At 43.2% G+C, this 17,979-nt stretch overlaps 1 protein-coding gene and 1 pseudogene across 4 annotated transcripts; one reads left to right on the top strand and one right to left on the bottom strand.

The window, feature by feature from the left end:
* Window positions 1–462: 462 nt before the first annotated feature.
* LOC145879910 (uncharacterized) lies at window positions 463–1,340 on the bottom strand (annotated as a pseudogene).
* Window positions 1,341–6,147: 4,807 nt separating this feature from the next.
* LOC106608006 (syntaxin-11) lies at window positions 6,148–10,731 on the top strand. 4 transcript variants are annotated; one of them, XM_014205618.3, is made up of 2 exons: window positions 6,148–6,333; window positions 9,222–10,731. In XM_014205618.3, the coding sequence occupies exons 1-2, from the start codon at window positions 6,324–6,326 to the stop codon at window positions 10,136–10,138; spliced, it is 927 nt and encodes a 308-aa protein (XP_014061093.1). In that variant the 5' UTR covers window positions 6,148–6,323; the 3' UTR covers window positions 10,139–10,731. The 4 variants fall into 4 exon arrangements, with proteins under 4 accessions (XP_014061093.1, XP_014061092.1, XP_014061094.1 ...); XM_014205617.3 differs by lacking the exon at window positions 6,148–6,333 and adding an exon at window positions 6,353–6,560; XM_014205619.2 differs by lacking the exon at window positions 6,148–6,333 and adding an exon at window positions 6,607–7,140.
* Window positions 10,732–17,979: the final 7,248 nt, after the last annotated feature.

Raw genomic sequence — 17,979 nt, 5'->3', positions numbered from 1 at the left:
CCCGAGTTCGGCCGCCCCTGCTTGGACTCGGAGTGCCCCCTGCCTTGATAGATGCCTCCTTGTGCACCTGTTAACCTGAAACAAGCTCTGTGCACCTGGTGACCCACCCGCTTTTATCCGCTCAGAGACTAAGTCCCCAACCTCCACAGCCTGAGTGCTGCCCCCTGCCGCTGAGTCCGGCCACCCCGGCTTGGACTCTGAGTGCCCCCCGCCTTGGGGGAGGCCTCCTCGTGCACCTGGTGACCTTTTGACTTCCACAGCGAGTTCCAACCTGACTCACAGTCCCAACAGAGGATGGGCCCGGGCGGATGGGCAACCACCACCTAGCCGCCTACCTATCCAGAGCCCAATGTCAATGTCTTATGCCTTGTACCTGCCTGCCTGGACTCTCTCACACTCTGTGTCTGGCCTCTGGCCCCTGGCACTTCTACATGCACCTGGTAACCCGTAAGTAAAGAAGGAGGATGGTGGAGAAAGACGCCTTGACTTTCAATAGATCGCAGTGAGTGAGCTGCTCTGCAACGCACGAAACCCTGACCCAGAATCAGGTCGTCTACGAGTGATTTAGCACCAGGTTCCCCACAAACATGCGGTGCGCATCAGGAGAGGGGCGGCAACTCATCCGGCCGCACCCCAACCCCGTCACGAACGGCTCTACTCACTTGCCAAAAGAGGCAGGCTATTGCCAACTTCCCTCTCGTACTGAGCCAACCGAAGATCCACGGCGTTACGGTATCTTTACGTTTAGGGGGGATTCTGACTTAGAGGCGTTCAGTCATAATCCCACAGATGGTAACTTCGCACCATTGGCTCCTCAGCCAAGCACATACACCAAATGTCTGAACCTGCAGTTCCTCTCGTACTGAGCAGGATTAGTATTGCAACAACACATCATCAGTAGGGTAAAACTAACCTTTCTCACAACGGTCTAAACCCAGCTCACGTTCCCTATTAGTGGGTGAACAATCCAACACTTGGTGAATTCTGCTTCACAATGATAGGAAAAGCCGACATCGAAGGATCAAAAAGCGACGTCGCTATGAATGCTTGGTCGCCACAAGCCAGTTATACCTGTGGTAACTTTTCTGACACCTCCTGCTTAAAAGCCAAAAATTCAGAAGTATCGTTCTGTATTCATACTGAAAATCAAGATCAAGCGAGATTTTAACCTTCTGCTCCACAGGAAGTTTCTGTCTTCCCTAAGCTCGCCTTAGGACACCTGCGTTACCGTTTGACAGGTGTACCGATATCATCAAATTGGCATCCATTCGAGTCACGCCCGGTGGTATCCTCAGAGGCTTTTCTGTCTTACAAACTGGACATCAGTTTGCCGCTACTAACCTTCAGCGGACTTGAGAACCAAATACCCATCGCAGTATCTAGCAGCACCATCAACCGGGTGTCGGAAGAAGCAACAGAAAAGAATCATCCCCTTTCAATCATTTGCTTGCCCAATCAACCATCTGGGACAGAGCCATAGGAACCACCTTTACCAGCACTTCATCGATATTCCTCACTTTGACATGAGGGGGTCACAGTCACCTCACGGGTGATTTGAGTGTGACCGCGACAGGTGGGTACGCTCTTTTGAATTTCATCAAGTTGACATTTAGTGATCCATGCCCAGTGGGAACCTAGGATTCTTCTGTCCATTTTCTGGTTTCGCAGCGAATCAATGGGCGTGGATGGTACCACCCACATCAGATGTAGGCCTCCCTCCCCAAACAAGCTGGATATACCACTCCCCACTTTGTAGGGCATGAGCCAGATTCATGCAATGCGGGGCCATGGGGGGCCAATGGGTTTAGTCTCTGCCTCAAGTCTAGTGAGTGTAGAGGAGACCTCCCAATCTACAATGTGTGGGGCCGGCAAGCGCTGCCGCCAACTGCTGGACCCAACCCCCCACACACCACCCTGATGAGTCACCGCACGCAGCCCCTTGCGAGACCACGCACTAGAGACCGCGAGATGGGCCGCACAACAAACTTCCAATGGCTCGAGCCCCGCTTCGCACCCCATCCCGACCGACCCAGCCCTTAGAGCAAATCCTTATCCCGTTAGTTAGCCTTCCCTGTAGCTCAGTTGGTAGAGCATGGTGTTTGCAACACCAGGGTTGTGGGTTCGATTCCCACGGGGGGCCAGCACAGGAAAAAAAAAAAAAAAATGTATGAAATTGTATGAAATGTATGCATTCACTACTGTAAGTCGCTCTGGATAAGAGCGTCTGCTAAATGACTAAAATGTAAAAATGTAAAATGTAAGTTACAGATATTTTTTTGCCAACTTCCCTTACCTACATTGTTATAACATGCCAGAGGCTGTTCACCTTGGAGACCTGCTGCGGATATGGGTACAGCCTGGCGTGAGATTTACACCCTTAATTTTCAAGGGCCAGAGAGAGCTCACTGGACGCCGCCGAAACCACAACACTTTCCAGGGCTTGGGCCCCCCTCTCGGGGCGAACCCATTCCAGGGTGCCCTGCCCATTCACAAAGAAAAGAGAACTCTCCCCGGGGCTCTGGGATTGATCACGTTACCGCACTGGATGCCTCGCGGCGCCCGTCTCTGCCAGTCCGTGGACATTCTGAAAGTAGTTTGAGTAGGAGCTATTGAAATTATTATAACCAAGGAGCTATTGAAATGGAAAATGGACAAACTAAAGCGTGTGCAATGTGTAGGCCCACTGAGTGTACATTCTGAACCTTGTTTGAGGTCAGTAGGTCACATGACCAAGGAGCTTTTGAAATTCTGAAGTTTACAAAATGAATGTAAAATCGTGTCATGAAAATGGACAAACTTAAGGGTGTGCAATATACAAGGGTAGTCAGTGGACATTGGGAGCTATTGAAATTAGAAACATTGAAAAAATGTAAAACTCATGTAAATATTTGTGTGAGATGAAAATGGACAAACTAAAGGGTGTGCAATGTGTAGGGCCACTGAGTGTACATTCGGAACCTTGTTTGGAGTCAGTAGATCACATGTCCAAGGAGCTATTGAAATTCAAAAATTCAAAACAATTATTTAAAATAGTGCAAGATGTAAATTGACAAAAAAAAGTGTGTGCAATGTGTGTCTATGCCATCGGGTTAGCTAGAACCAGTTTAGAAAGATTTAGGAGTATGGTTAAAGAGCTATTGGAATTTGAAATGTTTTATTTGTCACTATATTGACGGTCCCTAACTGCTGTTGGTGGATGTATGGAAAACTACAGGCGAATATCCGTCTAATAGCCAACCTGAATCTGTTTTTACCTCGGTCTCTCAGGCCGTGTCTAGACTTGACAGTTCATGCAGCTTTAGTATTCTGATTAAAGTGTTCTGGTCATGGAATTCCGAACGCGTCATGCATCTACATTTAAATGGGTCTACCGTGTCCGGTGTGTCCGGATACCCTTTTTCCGCGCTATATTCAAACGTCAGTATGCATTCTACAAATGGTGGAATAGGCAAAATATGATAACACAATAACAACTGATGGCAGTAGCTAACTACTGTAGCTAACTTCTGTAGCTAGCTAGCAAGCAATGCTAAAGGGATTGCAAACGGGTTAGCATAACTCTAGCTAGCCAAACAAAAAAGCGTTTTTCTAAATATTAGCTAGCTGGCTAGCATTAATGAGGCCAGCAAACATCTTATAATAGGTGTCTCTCGGTCCCAAAACACAAGTTTTCTGGAGACTTGTGGGAGGAGTGCTGGTGAAGTCACCCACTGTATGCGTTTTCGGTAGCCTGATTGTATCTAGACCAACGCTTCAATCACACCGATAGCGTCTTTGCGCAACACAAAAGTTCAACATTCACCTTCTGCTACCATTTCTGTCAAGCCATCTACGCATACAGTTTGGCATACCGTTTGAAGCATTTGCACCACACCAAACGCACTGCAATTGCCTCTGCAACACAATGCTGCAAGGCAAAAGCAGCATTTCATTGGAAATTAATGTAATTCTGGTGTACCAAAATGCAAAGAAGCTGTCAGTGTGTTCGAAGTGTGAGGGGAAATAAGCACACAATGCAGGCCTGACCACCTCCAGAAATGGTCAGCCAGATCTCAACACGACTTTTGTACGAAAAGAAAGTTGCTGTGTTTCAATGGCATATGAGAAAGTGTTAATAAAATAATCCCCTTAACATTACTATTGCCTCATAAAATGGAGAAAAAAAATGTCCAGGTTTTAAACAATTCAGTTTATGGTTAAATAGTTGCAAAATGCATCAGATTGCAAGGTGTGTGATGTTGCAGTGTACAACAGGCACTGGCCGTTCTCTCCTACACAAACAGGTTCTTAGGCTGTCCCCATAGGAGAACCCTTTTTGGTTCCAGGTAGAACCTTTTTGGTTCTAGGTAGAACCCTTTTTGGTTCTATGTAGAGTGGAACCCTCTGGAGAAAGAGTTCTTCATTGAACCAAAAAGGGATCTTCAAAGGGTTCTCCTTTGGGGACAGTTGGAGAACCTTTTTAGGTTCTAGATAGCACCTTCTTTTCTAAGAGTATCTGAGTGAACAGTGTCTCAAGTATGTTGACAGAATCATTATATTTGTCAAACATGACTGGCGTTTAGCCTATATATATATAAGTAAAAGTCTCATCAATGTTTGTCTACATTTTCGGGCGCCTCCCTCATGTTAGCTTGGTCTGGACATGACAGACTGTAGCCAATACGCATAGGCTATAACCTACTCTTTGACATGTAGGCTAATTATTTATGTACATTTACATAGAATTACTTTTTAAATAACAGAACAGGTATGGTGCACTGACGGCCTACTCTGGCCAAACTCTAACCCGGACGATGCTGGGCCAATTGTGCTCTTCCCTATGGGACTCCCAATCCCAGCCGGTTGTGATACAGCCTGGAATTGAACCAGGGTCTGTAGTGACACCTCTAGAACTGAGATGCAGTGCCTTAGACCGCTGCGCCACCTGGGAGACCATATGCTTAGTTACAAGCCCTTAATCAACAAGCAAGTTTTAAGAAACGTAATTGCTGTGATGGAGAAAATGCTGTAACAATGAAGGACAAAACTATAACACCCTCAGAAAAATATCAGAATCAGACAACAGAATAGCTACTTAACAGAATAGCTACTGCTTTTCAAATCAATTTAATTGGCTATTTTGGTTAATGGCCTTGGTGTCCTGGAAAATGGCCTTGGTGCCCTCTTGAATGCCAAATGGCATCTCTTGAATGCCAAATGGCACCTCTTGAATGCCAAATGGCCTTGGAGCCCTCTTGAATGCCAAATGGCCTTGCCCCTACGAAATTCCAGCAGTGGCCCAGGGACCCCAATCGTACATTTAAAAAAAAAAATAATCCACATGTCCTGACTTATCATCAGGTGAATGATAATGGCAAGGAGAAATAATCAACATTTTAAAATGAATAGATTTGGTAGGTCGTTTTTCATTATTTTGACCTCCCCACATTATAATTGGAAGAGGAAGTGTAAATTCTAATATAGCCTATTATCTAGAAAGGTAATTCCAAAGTCCAAACACATTTAAGCAACAACAACAACAAAAATCAAAAGAGCAGCTCTTTTGCTGGTTAAACAAAGGTTAGCAAAAATGTATGTCCAAGTCAAGAAAGTTTACCAGCCACACTGGTATTCTATTTATTCACTGGTGCTTTTTCAAAGCATATGTCAGATACTGCAGTCAGTGATTTTTACATTTATTTAACCTTTATTTAACTAGGCAAGTCAGTTAAGAACAAATTCCCATTTACAATGACGACCTAGGAACAGATTTTTACCATGTCAGCTCGGGGATTCGTTCTGGCAACCTTTCGGTGATTGGCCCAACGCTCTAACCACTAGGCTACCTGCCGCCAAGTGTAATTGGCTCCAATGAGTTTAATTCGCGCAATATTAGGTGTTGAGAAATAAAGTTGACATCATTAGAAAGAAGACATTCACCTGTTTTCTACTGTAGGTAGCCTATGTAATTCAAAATGTATTTATTATGTTGTTGCTAGCGATATTCATAAAAACATTGGGGGGAGGGAAATCAACTTTTTTTGTGGACCCCCTACAGTACTGGTCGAACACTCCTGCTAAAGCCTGAAAAACCGGTTTTCGGATGTTGTGGCAAGAACATAATATTTTTCGTCCGGTTGTGACGCAATGCTCTGGACAGCTGTGCAGTTTCCAACAATCACTTGTACTTTCACTCGTCCCCAAAGCGTACATAGTCTGCCTCACTGATGCCAATATAACCCAAACTAAACCACTCCTCCCAGTTCCGATATCTTTTATTATTCAAAGTGAGCTGGAAACCTGCTAGACCACCAGGGATCTGGATTCAGGGATCTGGATTGGGCATGGCTTCAGGTAAATAGGCTTCGCTGGCCCCTTTCACCTGATATTTCAAACTAACTCATCTTCATTCCAGAGTCACATGGTGGTTTAGTGCTAAAGTTAGCCATGCTACGCCTTGGTGGGAATATTGTTCTACGCCGCCGCCAGTCAACACAAATCATCCTGAAGTCGCACCGAAGTCGGATAGGATGTTGGAATGAAAACGTGTTATATTGGTAGTCTACATCATAACAGAACAGGTATGGTGCTCTGCCCTTCAAAGCTTGTGTTTGTCAGGTGAAAAATTATCAAACTGTTTAGATGACATTCAGCCATCATTGCTGTGATGGAGAAAATGCTGTAACAAGGAAGGATAAAACTATAACACCCTCAGAAAAATATCAGAATCAGACAATATATTACAATCTTATTTGTTGGAATCAAGAGGGAATTCCTTTTGGGATTCCAAAAGGAATTCGCAAATAAACGAATTCATAAATAAACGAGGAATTCGCAAATAAACGAACGAATAAAATAAATTAGCAAATAAACATTCAACATCTTTATTTTATCAATATCTTGATGACAATGTCTCTCAATGCTCGAGACCTGAGGAGACACTACTGCCTCTTTTGTCAATCTGATGAATTATAAAGGTAAAACACATTTTTAGATAAGCCCATAAATCGGATAATAACCAACTCTGTAAAGAACTTGTTTGGTGAGAAACGCCACCCACAACTATTCTCTCTCGTTAAGACGTGTGAATGTAGACGTGTGAATGCTGCTGGGTATGTCAGACCAGAAGGTTTCAGTATCAAGGACTCTTTTCCAAAACAGGTATGACAACTTCACGGTCTCTGCATGTTTATTTTTTTATTAAAAAGTTGCTTAATTGATCAGAGCATAGGATAAGTCTTTATTTTAATATTCATTTATTTAATCTCTCCTGGCCATAAGGGATGACAGATGTAGCTATACCAATGGTTTAGACCGTTTGGAATTTTATGGAGAGCTTCTCCCGCTCAGACCAATGAATGAATGCGACCATGCGCAGCTGGCAAAAATGATTGCTGTCCTTTATGAAATGACAATGTTCATGTAAAAATGATCAAATACACTGACCGTTTAAAGCAAAACTAACAAAACTATTTCTTAATGGTGAACCTGAACAATCTAAATAAAATCTGAATTATTGCAAACCCCAATCAGAAGTTGGTTGTGAGTTGCGTCCACTCCAGGAGGCTACACAGCTCCGGTAAAACGCCTTCTACAGCGCATTTGGTGGCAATAACACAGCAAATTACATTGGTTGTCGCTCAACTAATAAAGTCTATGATTTGACATTGTGAAAGCCATTTTACAAGCATCTGAATGCAGATGTAGGAATAGCCTATTAGAACAATTAGAAGAGGGATATGCCTACCTCTCGTTGGCACGAGAAACTGTGTATCTCCAACACTACGCGCACAGTTGTTATCCGATAGTCATATGCAGGTACATGCATAAAAGTTTGAACTGAAGGAGAGGAGCATCAATTCAGTCATAACAGAAAAGAGGTATTTTTTCGAAATAAACAATATGAGGAAAAACACCTATTAGTAATGTTTGAATCTGTTTTCTGACCGATTCATGCTTAATTTGGATTGGTTTAGGATTCATCACTCCAGAGAATGCGTTTCCACTGCTCCAGAGTCCAATGCGCATGGCATTGTGCATGGTGATCTTAGGCTTGTGTGTGGCTGCTTGGACATGGAAACCCGACGAAGCTCCCGACAAACAGTTATTCTGCTGATGTTCTTTCCAGAGGCTGTTTGGAACTTGGTAGTAAGTGTTGCAACTGAGGACACTATTTTTTCGCGCTACGCACTTCAGCACTTGGTGGTCCTGTTCTGTGAGCTTGTGTGGCCTACCACTTCGCAACTGAGCGGTTGTTGCTCCTAAATGTTTTCACTTCACAATAACAGCACTTACAGTTGACTGGGGCAGCTCTAGCAGGGAAGAAATTTGATGAGCTGACTTGTTGGAAAGGTGGCATCCTATGACAATGGCACATTGAAAGTCACTGATCTCTTCAGTAAGGTCATTCTACTGCCAATGTTTGTCTTTGGAGATTGCATGTCTGTGTGCTCGATTTTATACACCTATCAGAAATGAGTGTGGCTGAAATAACCGAATCCACTCATTTCAAGGGGTGTCCATGTAGTGTATGTATTTAGGCTGCTGTCTGTCTGTTTTTAAAACATTAAGAACACTTTCCTAATAATGAGTTGCACCCCCCCTTTTGCTCTCAGAACAGCCTCCATTCATCAGAGCATGGACTCTAATGGGTGTGAAAAACATTCCACAGGAATGCTGCCCATGTTGACTCCAATGCTTCCCTCAGTTGTGTCAAGTTGGCTGGATGTCCATTGTCTGGTGGACCATTCTTGATACACACAGGAAACTGTTGAGTGTGAAAAACCCCAGCAGCATTGCAGTTCTTGACAGAAACCAGTGCGCCTAGCACCTACTACCATACCCTGTTCAAAGGCACTTAAGTCTTTTGACTTTCCCATTCACCCTCTGAATGGCACACATACACAATCCATATCTCAATTGTCTTAAGGCTTAAAAATCCTTCTTTAAGCTGTCTCCTCCACTTCATCTACACTGATTGAAGTGGATTTAATAAGTGACATCAATAAGGGATCATAGCTTTCACCTGGATTCACCAGGTCACTCTATGTCATGGAAAGGGCAGGTGTTCTTAATGTTCTGTACACTCAGTGTAAATGTGATGATGTTGATAGGTTTATCTCTAACAGCTTTGCTATCACCCAGTCATGGTGAACAGCCAGGACCACCAGCAATAGTATTTTTGTGTGTGAGTGATCATGTCTACACCTCTATCACCTCCCCCTCTCCTTCTCTCGCCCCAGACCCAACCATGAGGGACCGTCTGAGCCACATGCAGGAGCTGTCCCAGTCCAACGGCCATGTGGAGCAGATGGACTATGCCGAGTCCGGGGAGTCCGTCTCCGGGGACTCCATCAATGTGGACCTGGAGGAGGAGCTCCCTCACCAGGCTGTGGTGTGGGACAATACCCCTGAACTGGAGGAGGTCTTCTCCCAGTCCCAGCAGGTCCACCGTGAGGTCCAGCTTATCCGCCTCGAGGTCAAACGCCTCCGTGAGCAGAACTCACGCGTGCTCCAGGGCACCACTAGGATGTCAGTCGTTAAGAGAGACTCTAACGCCATCGCAGCTGACATCAAGGCCCGTGCTGAGGGTGTGCTGACGTGCCTCAAGGACATGGACGCCGCAGTGCGGGAGCTGGAGGCAGCGCATGGCTCCAATGCTGCCGTGACTCGCATCGCCAGGACCCAGTACGCCTGCCTGAGCAACAGCTTCCGTGATGCCATGTTCGACTACAATGAGGCAGAGATGAGCCACAGGGAGAGTTGCAAAGCCCACATTCAGAGGCAGATGGAGATCGTGGGGCGGGAGGTGACTGGTGAAGAGGTGGAGGAGATGATCGAGACGGGCCAGTGGAACGTCTTCAATGAGAACATCCTGTCAGAGGGCAAGACAGCGCGCTCGGCGCTCAACCAGATCGAGAGCCGCCACCGAGAGCTACTGGACCTGGAGAGCAGGATCCAGAGCATCCATGAGATCTTCCTGGATGTGGCTCTGCTGGTGGAGGAGCAGGGCCCCATGATGAACACCATCCAGACCAATGTCCAGAACACAGATGTGGCCATCCAGGAGGCACTGGTCAAAATCAGCAAGGCCAAGCGCCACAACAAGAACAACCCCTTCAAGAAGATGTTCTGCTGCTGCTTCCCCTGCGTCAAATGAGGCAGAGACTGAGGAAGAAGACTGTAGTACTCAGTCCGGTCTCAAGATGGTCTTGTCTCAGTGTCCGGTCTTGACTTGGCCGCGGACAGTGAGGACTCATAATTTCTTCCTGAGACCAGCCGAGACCAGCGGAGTAAAAAACTCATAATTATCCGCTTCCATTCAGCTAATGCATAGCTTTTTTGTAGCCTTAGTTATCATCTGTTAGAAAAAAGTCAAATCTCGCTGAACCCTCCTATCAACCCTACTAAATCAGAACCCTCCTATCATCCACCCTTGGATACCAATGGCAATATATACTTTGGAAGAGTCTGTGAAATAATTATATTATTTGCCTTTTTTAAATATGCTTTTCAGGCACTGAAGTACATCTAAACAAACATATATCAGTGCCTTTCTAGAAGGAAAAAAACACGGTTATTTTCTGCCATAGAAATGTTTGTTTTCTACCCTCCTATAGTTAATTCCCTCTACCCTTAACAGTATATTAACTGTGAGACAATAATGATTAAATAAAAGTGTACTTTATTGTTGTTCTCTGTCTGAACATTAAATTCACAACTTTAAACGAGAATAAAATTAAGAATACTTTTTGTCAAGAGTATTTTGTACCCAAGCACAATGTCACATTTACTTTGACTACCAGTCACAATATAGTTGACACAGAGTATGGTCTCGCTCTGTCTCTCAAATGCAATATACTTTAACACAATGAGTCCCACCGTAGCGCTGGTGCGTTTTGGACTTCTAACCCCTTTTAAACATATTTATTTCCTCTATGACCTCACAAGCGACACAAGGGTTGTTAGAAGCTAAGGGGATCTTCTACATAGAAGATCATAGGAAATCCCAGGACATAGTATCTATAATACTGTAATAAGCTCACAAACTCCACACAGTTGTCACTGACTAGTTGGATATACATTTCCCTCTGAGCAAACCATTTCTGCACTTACAGCATTCATATATATTCATTTTGATCAGGTTTTTGCTTTGGCAGACTTAATTTTTTTGATTGACATTTGTCAATAAAACTTGTGAATGCAACTGTTTATGTGAAATTGTTTTGTGTTATACTTGCAGCCCTGGTTGTCCTGAAAATGGTAAAACACTTAATTGTGAGGCTAAATATAAGGATAATGAAAGTCAAATAAATGAAAAGCCCATTTTTGCTGGGGTCTCGGGACAGATACTGAAGGGTTAATGGCATGAATGACAGGTCAATGTTGCTAAGTGATACACAAAAACAACAGCAACAATAATAAGAATAGTAGCTACTAGCTTTAATACTAAATCCACATAATGTGCTGCACTCTTATCACATCAGACCTTTCCCCAAAAGTATACAAAGCAACTATGCAGAGGTTATTGATTCTGCTCTTCACAAGTCCTCATTGTCAGCCCTAGCTATGTAAACACAGTTCCCAAAAACAGCACTAGAGCTGTATTGGAAACCCCCTGTACGTTTCTCTGTCTCTCTCTCTGTCACTCTCTTGATCTCTCTTTAAAATCCTGTTTGCCCAAATAATGCATGACCATTACGCGTTGCCACAAAGATCTGAATTGACCAGCTATACAGAGCGCCTTATCTTAAACAGTTCAATACAATCACCATGATGTCCCCTATGTCCAAGATGCTATTTGAGAAAGACGAGAAAGATGCATAAATTACTCAAAAATCGAGCGCTAAACCCACCTAAGACGAGGGTGTCAATAGCGCAGAACCGAGATGCGACTGCTTTGAATATCACGGTCTGTCTGTGCAGTTGACCTATTGGACTTTTGCCTTTAGAACAAGTCATATCTAATAGGAATAATGACGGAATGCTATATTTAATAAAAATGATTTACATAGACTGCTGCGCCACTACAGACCCGGGTTCAATCCCGGGCTGTATCACAACCGGCCGTGATCGGGAGTCCCATAGCGTCGTCCAGGTTTGGCCGGTGTAGGCCGTCATTGTAAATAAGAATTTGTTCTTAACTGACTTGCCTATTTAAATAAATTAAAAATACAAAATAATTACTGAGTATCACTCTCCATATTTTCAAGCATAATATATATATGCATGTGTATGAGTAGCAGTAAGGTCCAGTAGGTAAAACAGGCTGAGGTGATTTTCCCTCCAACAGCAGTGTGTTGGTTAGGATAAATTATCATTAACAGGGAATAGACTCACACTTCACTGAGCTGGTGTTAAGAGAGAGGACAGCAGTGTCCAGGGCCACACACACACACACACACTATTTCTCTTATCAACAGAAACACTTCACATCACTGCATGCTGAAGACTTCAGCTGGGCCGTCATTTTAAACTATGGATTCTAAACATTGATCTCACTGCAGTCAAACAGGCCTGGATCACACACATAGGCCTTTATTGTGTGTGTGCTCTTGTGTTTAATCACTGATGTTTGCCTAAATATGGCTAGGACGTTTGTCAGATTTTATAGAGAATTTGTGACAATAAGATGGCCTGAGAGTGTAATACTTAAAATTTGTCTCATCGCGCTCTAGCGACTCCTCAACTGGCAGCTTCATTAAATAGTACCCGCAAAACACCAGTCTCAACGTCAACAGTGAAGAGGCGACTCCGGGATGCTGGCCTTCGAGGCAGAGTTGCAAAGAAAAAGCCATATTTCAGACTAGCCAATAAAAAGTAAAGATTAAGATGGGCAAAAGAACACAGACACTGGACAGCATCCCGGAGTCGCCTCTTCACGGTTGACGTGGAGAGTGGGCTACCTGCCGGAATGGATATAACCACAGGCAAAGTCCTTGTAGCAGCAGCGTAAAAAGAGGGTTTGGGGGGGGGGGGGGGGGGGCACACAATGCAAATAGTCCGGGTAGCCATTTGATTACCTGTTCAGGAGTATTATGGCTTGGGGGTAAAAACTGTTTAGAAGCCTTTTTGTCCTAGACTTGGCACTTCGGTACAGTGTCTAGGACAAAAAGGCTTCTCAACAGTTTGAGAGTAGTTGCAAAGTTGCTAATTAGCTAAAATGCTAAAGTTTTTCGTGACCCCAACCAACCACCATATTTTTGTTTTGGCCTTAGGTAACCTTCTATCTTATGTAACCATAACAAACGTAACATATATCATACTAATTTGAGTGTCCTGTATATACATTTTGTTGTGTTACGTCTAGTCTATGAGACCAGGCTGCAACCAACCAACCAGGTCTCAGAGCATTTCATATTGTTTAGTACGTAAATCTGTGAAGCTCCATTTACATTTGTTGTGTTTCGTATGGTATGTATTAATTTGTGGATGTCTATCACCCGTTCCATATTATATTTTATGAATTACAATTCGTATTATATGTTACGAACTTTCAAAACATACAATATGTTACGAATTTGAAAAACATATGATATGTTACGAATTCTAGCTAGGTGGCTAATGTTAGCTAGCTGGCTAACGTTAGCTAAGGAAAGGAAAGGTCAGTTGTACAACTGAATGTATTCAACTGAAATGCTCAGGGGAAGAATGACAGATTTTTACCTTGTCAGCTCGGGGATTCGATCGACGCTCCTACCCGCCAGGCTACCTGCCGCCCCTAGGCTAGGGGTTATGGGTTAGGGTTAGGGGGTGAGCTAAAAGGGCTAAGATTAGAGTTAGGGGAAGGGTTAGCTAAAAGGGTTACGGTTAGGGTTAGGGTTTGCTAAAAGGGTTAAGATTAGGGTTAAGGGAAGGGTTAGCTAACATGCTAAACACAGTAGTTGCAAAGTAGCTAAAAAGTAGTAAGTAGTTCAAAAGTTGCTAAATTGCTGAAGTTGTCCGTGATGTGATTTGAATTCTAAACCTTTGGGTTGCTAGGTGTTCGTTTTTGCCATCTGTCTTACGTAACCATATCAAACGTATCATATCAAACTAGTTTGAGTGTCCTCGATTTACATTTACTATGTTACGTCTAGTCTATGAGACCAGGCTGTGTGAGAAGGACCAGATCACTTGGCAGGCATTGGCTAATAAGAATTGAGATATCTGAGTGAGCCATGTGAGTGAGAGGTGCTTCGGATCATGGTGAATGGCAGCCGTAATTATTATACTCAGCCCAAGGGCACAACAGCCACTTTGGCCGCAAGGCATGGATTCTTTTACGGGGCATTACGACCACACAAGGAGGCCGTTGATGCCGCTGGGAAATTCTGGGTCCCTGGGCAAGTAAAGGCTGAAGACCCCTGTTCTAGCGAATAGGCTATGTTAGAGTTTACACTTCCTCTTTCAATTATAATGTAGAGAGATCAAAGAAATGAAAAACTATCTACCAAATCAATTTATTTTAAAATGTTGATTACTTCTCCTTGCCATTATCATTCACCTGATGATAACACAAGATGTGAAACAGACTGGCAGGTAAGCTAAAATAGACTACATACATAGGCTTCAGCCTACAGGCTACTGATAGAAACCAAATGAAATTCAAGGAAATCCTTGAGCTATTGATTGTTCTTGTCCTGGTCTAACCTCACGTATATTTTTGAAGGTTGGTTAACTCAGTTAAACCTAATTAGGTGACCAGTGTGGACGGTCCTAATGTAAAACGTGAGGGAATGGAAGCGTTTTTCCCCTCAGAGGAACACTGGGATACAGACAGGACCACCGGATTCACATGTGACCACAGTGCAGTCCAGTGATTTAGATTACAACCAAGATTATGGACAAGATACATGTCTCTCTGACCTAACAATGGGAGTCGTTGTCCACAAAGCGGCACGGCGGGCTGTTTAGCTCCCGCGTATCTTTTTTTGGTAATCCTTTTTGAATATTCGATGAGGGTTGTTGACATCAAACGCCTGTATTCGATGGAGAGAGATGGTATGCTACTAGCCTTGTCATGCCATGAATATGCATAGCCATCCAATATAAAGTGTTTTTTCTAAAAGTTGTCTGGATGTCATGTGTACTACATATATCAGTACACTCATAACAACTTAAGGATTACAAAACTTCTATTTGATCAAATAAACCTCACATAGCAAATAAGCCATTCATTTTTTGGTTGAACAAATTCAACCCTCTCAATGACCACCATACAAAAACTCCTTGCTTGGCTAAATAACAAAAAAATTCCACCTGCTGGAGAGATTTTCTGATTTTCTGCCGAGTTGGGCCTCTCTCTTCCTCTTCCTCTCTGTTAGAACTCTCTCACACATCCTATGGGTCACTTTCTATCTTTAGCATTTACTGATAGATATCATAAATTGAAACATCTTTCCTTTCTACCCTACCTGCTACCGATGTCGTTCTTCTGGGAGCTGCTCAATGCAAAAACCATTGGAGAGCTACGAGCTCTTGCCAACAGATTATATTCTGCTGAAACTAGGCTGTGTGCGGCATGCATGTGAATATATTTCACATACTTTGTGTTTGTGTAGGCTACTTTGTGCATGATTTCTCTATTGTACAAAATAATTGATACTGCATATACAGTTGAAGTCGGAAGTTTACATACACCTTAGCCGAATACATTTAAACTCAGTTTTTCACAATTCCTGACATTTAATCCTAGTACAAATTCCCTGTCTTAGGTCAGTTAGGATCACCACTTTATTTGAAGAATGCGAAATGTCAGCATAATAGTAGAGAGAACAATTTATTTGAGCTTTTATTTCTTTCATCACATTCCCAGTGGGTCAGAAGTTTACATACACTCAATTAGTATTTGGTAGCATTGCCTTTAAATTGTTTAACTTGGGTCAAACGTTTTGGGTGGCCGTCCACAATAAGTTGACAGAGCTGGTGTAACTGAGTCAGGTTTGTAGGCCTCCTTGCTCGCACATCCCTTTTCAGTTGTGCCCACAAATTTTCTGTAGGTTTGAGGTCAGGGCTATGTGCTAGCCCCCCAATACCTTGACATTTTTGTCGTTAAGCCATTTTGCCACCACAACTTTGGAGGTATGCTTGGGGTCATTGTCCATTTGGAAGACCCATTTGCGACCAAGCTTTAACTTGTTGCTTCAATATATCCACATCAATTTCCTCCCTCATGATGCCATCTATTTTGTGAAGTGCACCAGTCCCTCCTGCAGCAAAGCACCCCCACAACATGATGCTGCCACCCAAGTTCTTCACGGATGGGATGGTGTTCTTCGGCTTGCAAGCCTCCCCCTTTTTCCTCCGAACATAACGATGGTCATTATGGCCAAACAGTTCTATTTTTGTTTCATCAGACCAGAGGACATTTCTCCAAAAAGTACTATCTTTGTCCCCATGTGCAGTTGCAAACCGTAGTCTGGCATTTTTAATGGCGGATTTGGAGCAGTGGCTACTTCCTTGCTGAGCGGCCTTCAGGTTATGTCGATATGACTCGTTTTACTGTGGATATAGATACTTTTGTACCTGTTTCCTCTAGCATCTTCACAATGTCCTTTGCTCTTGTTCTGGGATTGATTTGCACTTTTCGCACACCAAAGTACGTTCATCTCTAGGAGACAGAACATGTCTCCTTCCTGAGCGGTATGACAGCTGCGTGGTCCCATGGTGTTTATACTTGCGTACTATTGTTTGTACAGATGAACGTGGTACCTTCAGGCATTTGGAAATTGCTCCCAAGGATGAACCAGACTTGTGGAGATCTACACATTGTTTCCTGAGGTCTTGGCTGATTTATTTTGATTTTCCCATGATATCAAGCAAAGAGGCACTGCATTTGAAGGTAGGCCTTGAAATACATCCACAGGTACACCTCCAATTGACTCAAATGATGTCAATTAGCCTATCAGAAGCTTCTAACGCCATGACATCATTTTCTGGAATTTTCCAAGCTGTTAAAAGGCACAGTCAACTTAGTGTATGTAAACTTCTGTGTCACGGTTGTCGTCGGGAAAGGAGGACCAAAATGCAGCAGGATTGTGGATGCTCATCTTGAAGTTTATTTTAACTCAAAAGTGAACACCAAAATAATAAACACAACGAACTCACGATCAACAAAACAGTCTTGTCAGGCTCACACACGCTAAACAAGAAACAAACACACCCTAATATATAGGACTCCCAATCAAAGGCAAATAGACAACACCTGCCTTCAATTGAGAGTCCCTACCCCAATTAACTAAACATAGAAACAGATTCACTAGACTAAACATAGAAATACATAAACATAACACAGTGCCCAAAACCCCCGGAATACATAAATCAAATGCCCTACTAAATCAACCACCACCCCAAACCACATAAAACAAATACCCTCTGCCACATCCTGACCAAACTGCAATAACAATTAACCCTTATTCTGGTCAGGACGTGACATTCTGACCCACTGGAATTGTGATACATTGAATTATAAGTGAAATAATCAACAATTGTTGGAAAAATGACTTGTGTCATGCACAAAGTAGATGTCCTAACCGACTTGCTGTCATAGGCGTCGTAAGGATTGGACCAAAACGCAGCGGGTAAAATGCTCATCTTCTTTCTTTATTAAAGAAAACACTTAAACAAAATAAACTGACGACGAAAACAGTCCAGTAAGGTGCACAGACTATCCTGGAAACAACCACCCACAAAACACAAGTGAAAACAAACCCAACTAAATATGGCCTCCAATTATAGACAACGACAACCAGCTGCCTCTAATTGGAGGTCATTGCCAAAAACCCAACATAGAAATAGAAAACTAGATATACACATAGAAATAGAAAATATAGAACATAAACCAAAAACACCGAAACACACAAAACAAACACCCCCTGCCACGCCCTGACCAAACTACAATGACAAATAACCCCTTTTACTGGTCAGGACGTGACACTTGCCAAAACTATAGTTTGTTAACAACAAATTTGTGGAGTGGTTGAAAAACGAGTTTTACTGACTCCAACCTAAGTGTATGTA

Source organism: Salmo salar, chromosome 06, assembly GCF_965601325.2.
Source record: "Salmo salar chromosome 06, fSalSal1, whole genome shotgun sequence".
NCBI lineage: Eukaryota > Metazoa > Chordata > Actinopteri > Salmoniformes > Salmonidae > Salmo > Salmo salar.
Note: the sequence above shows the minus strand (reverse complement) of the source record. Positions and strands in the feature narration are given on the sequence as shown.

Bases quoted from the DNA above. Each gene is read 5' to 3' on its own strand.
- LOC106608006 (XM_014205617.3), top strand. From the start codon at position 6,518: ATGAAAACGTGTTATATTGGTAGTCTACATCATAACAGAACAG. The intron at 6,561-9,221 runs GTATGGTGCTCT...CTCTCGCCCCAG, and splicing joins TCTACATCATAACAGAACAG to ACCCAACCATGAGGGACCGT.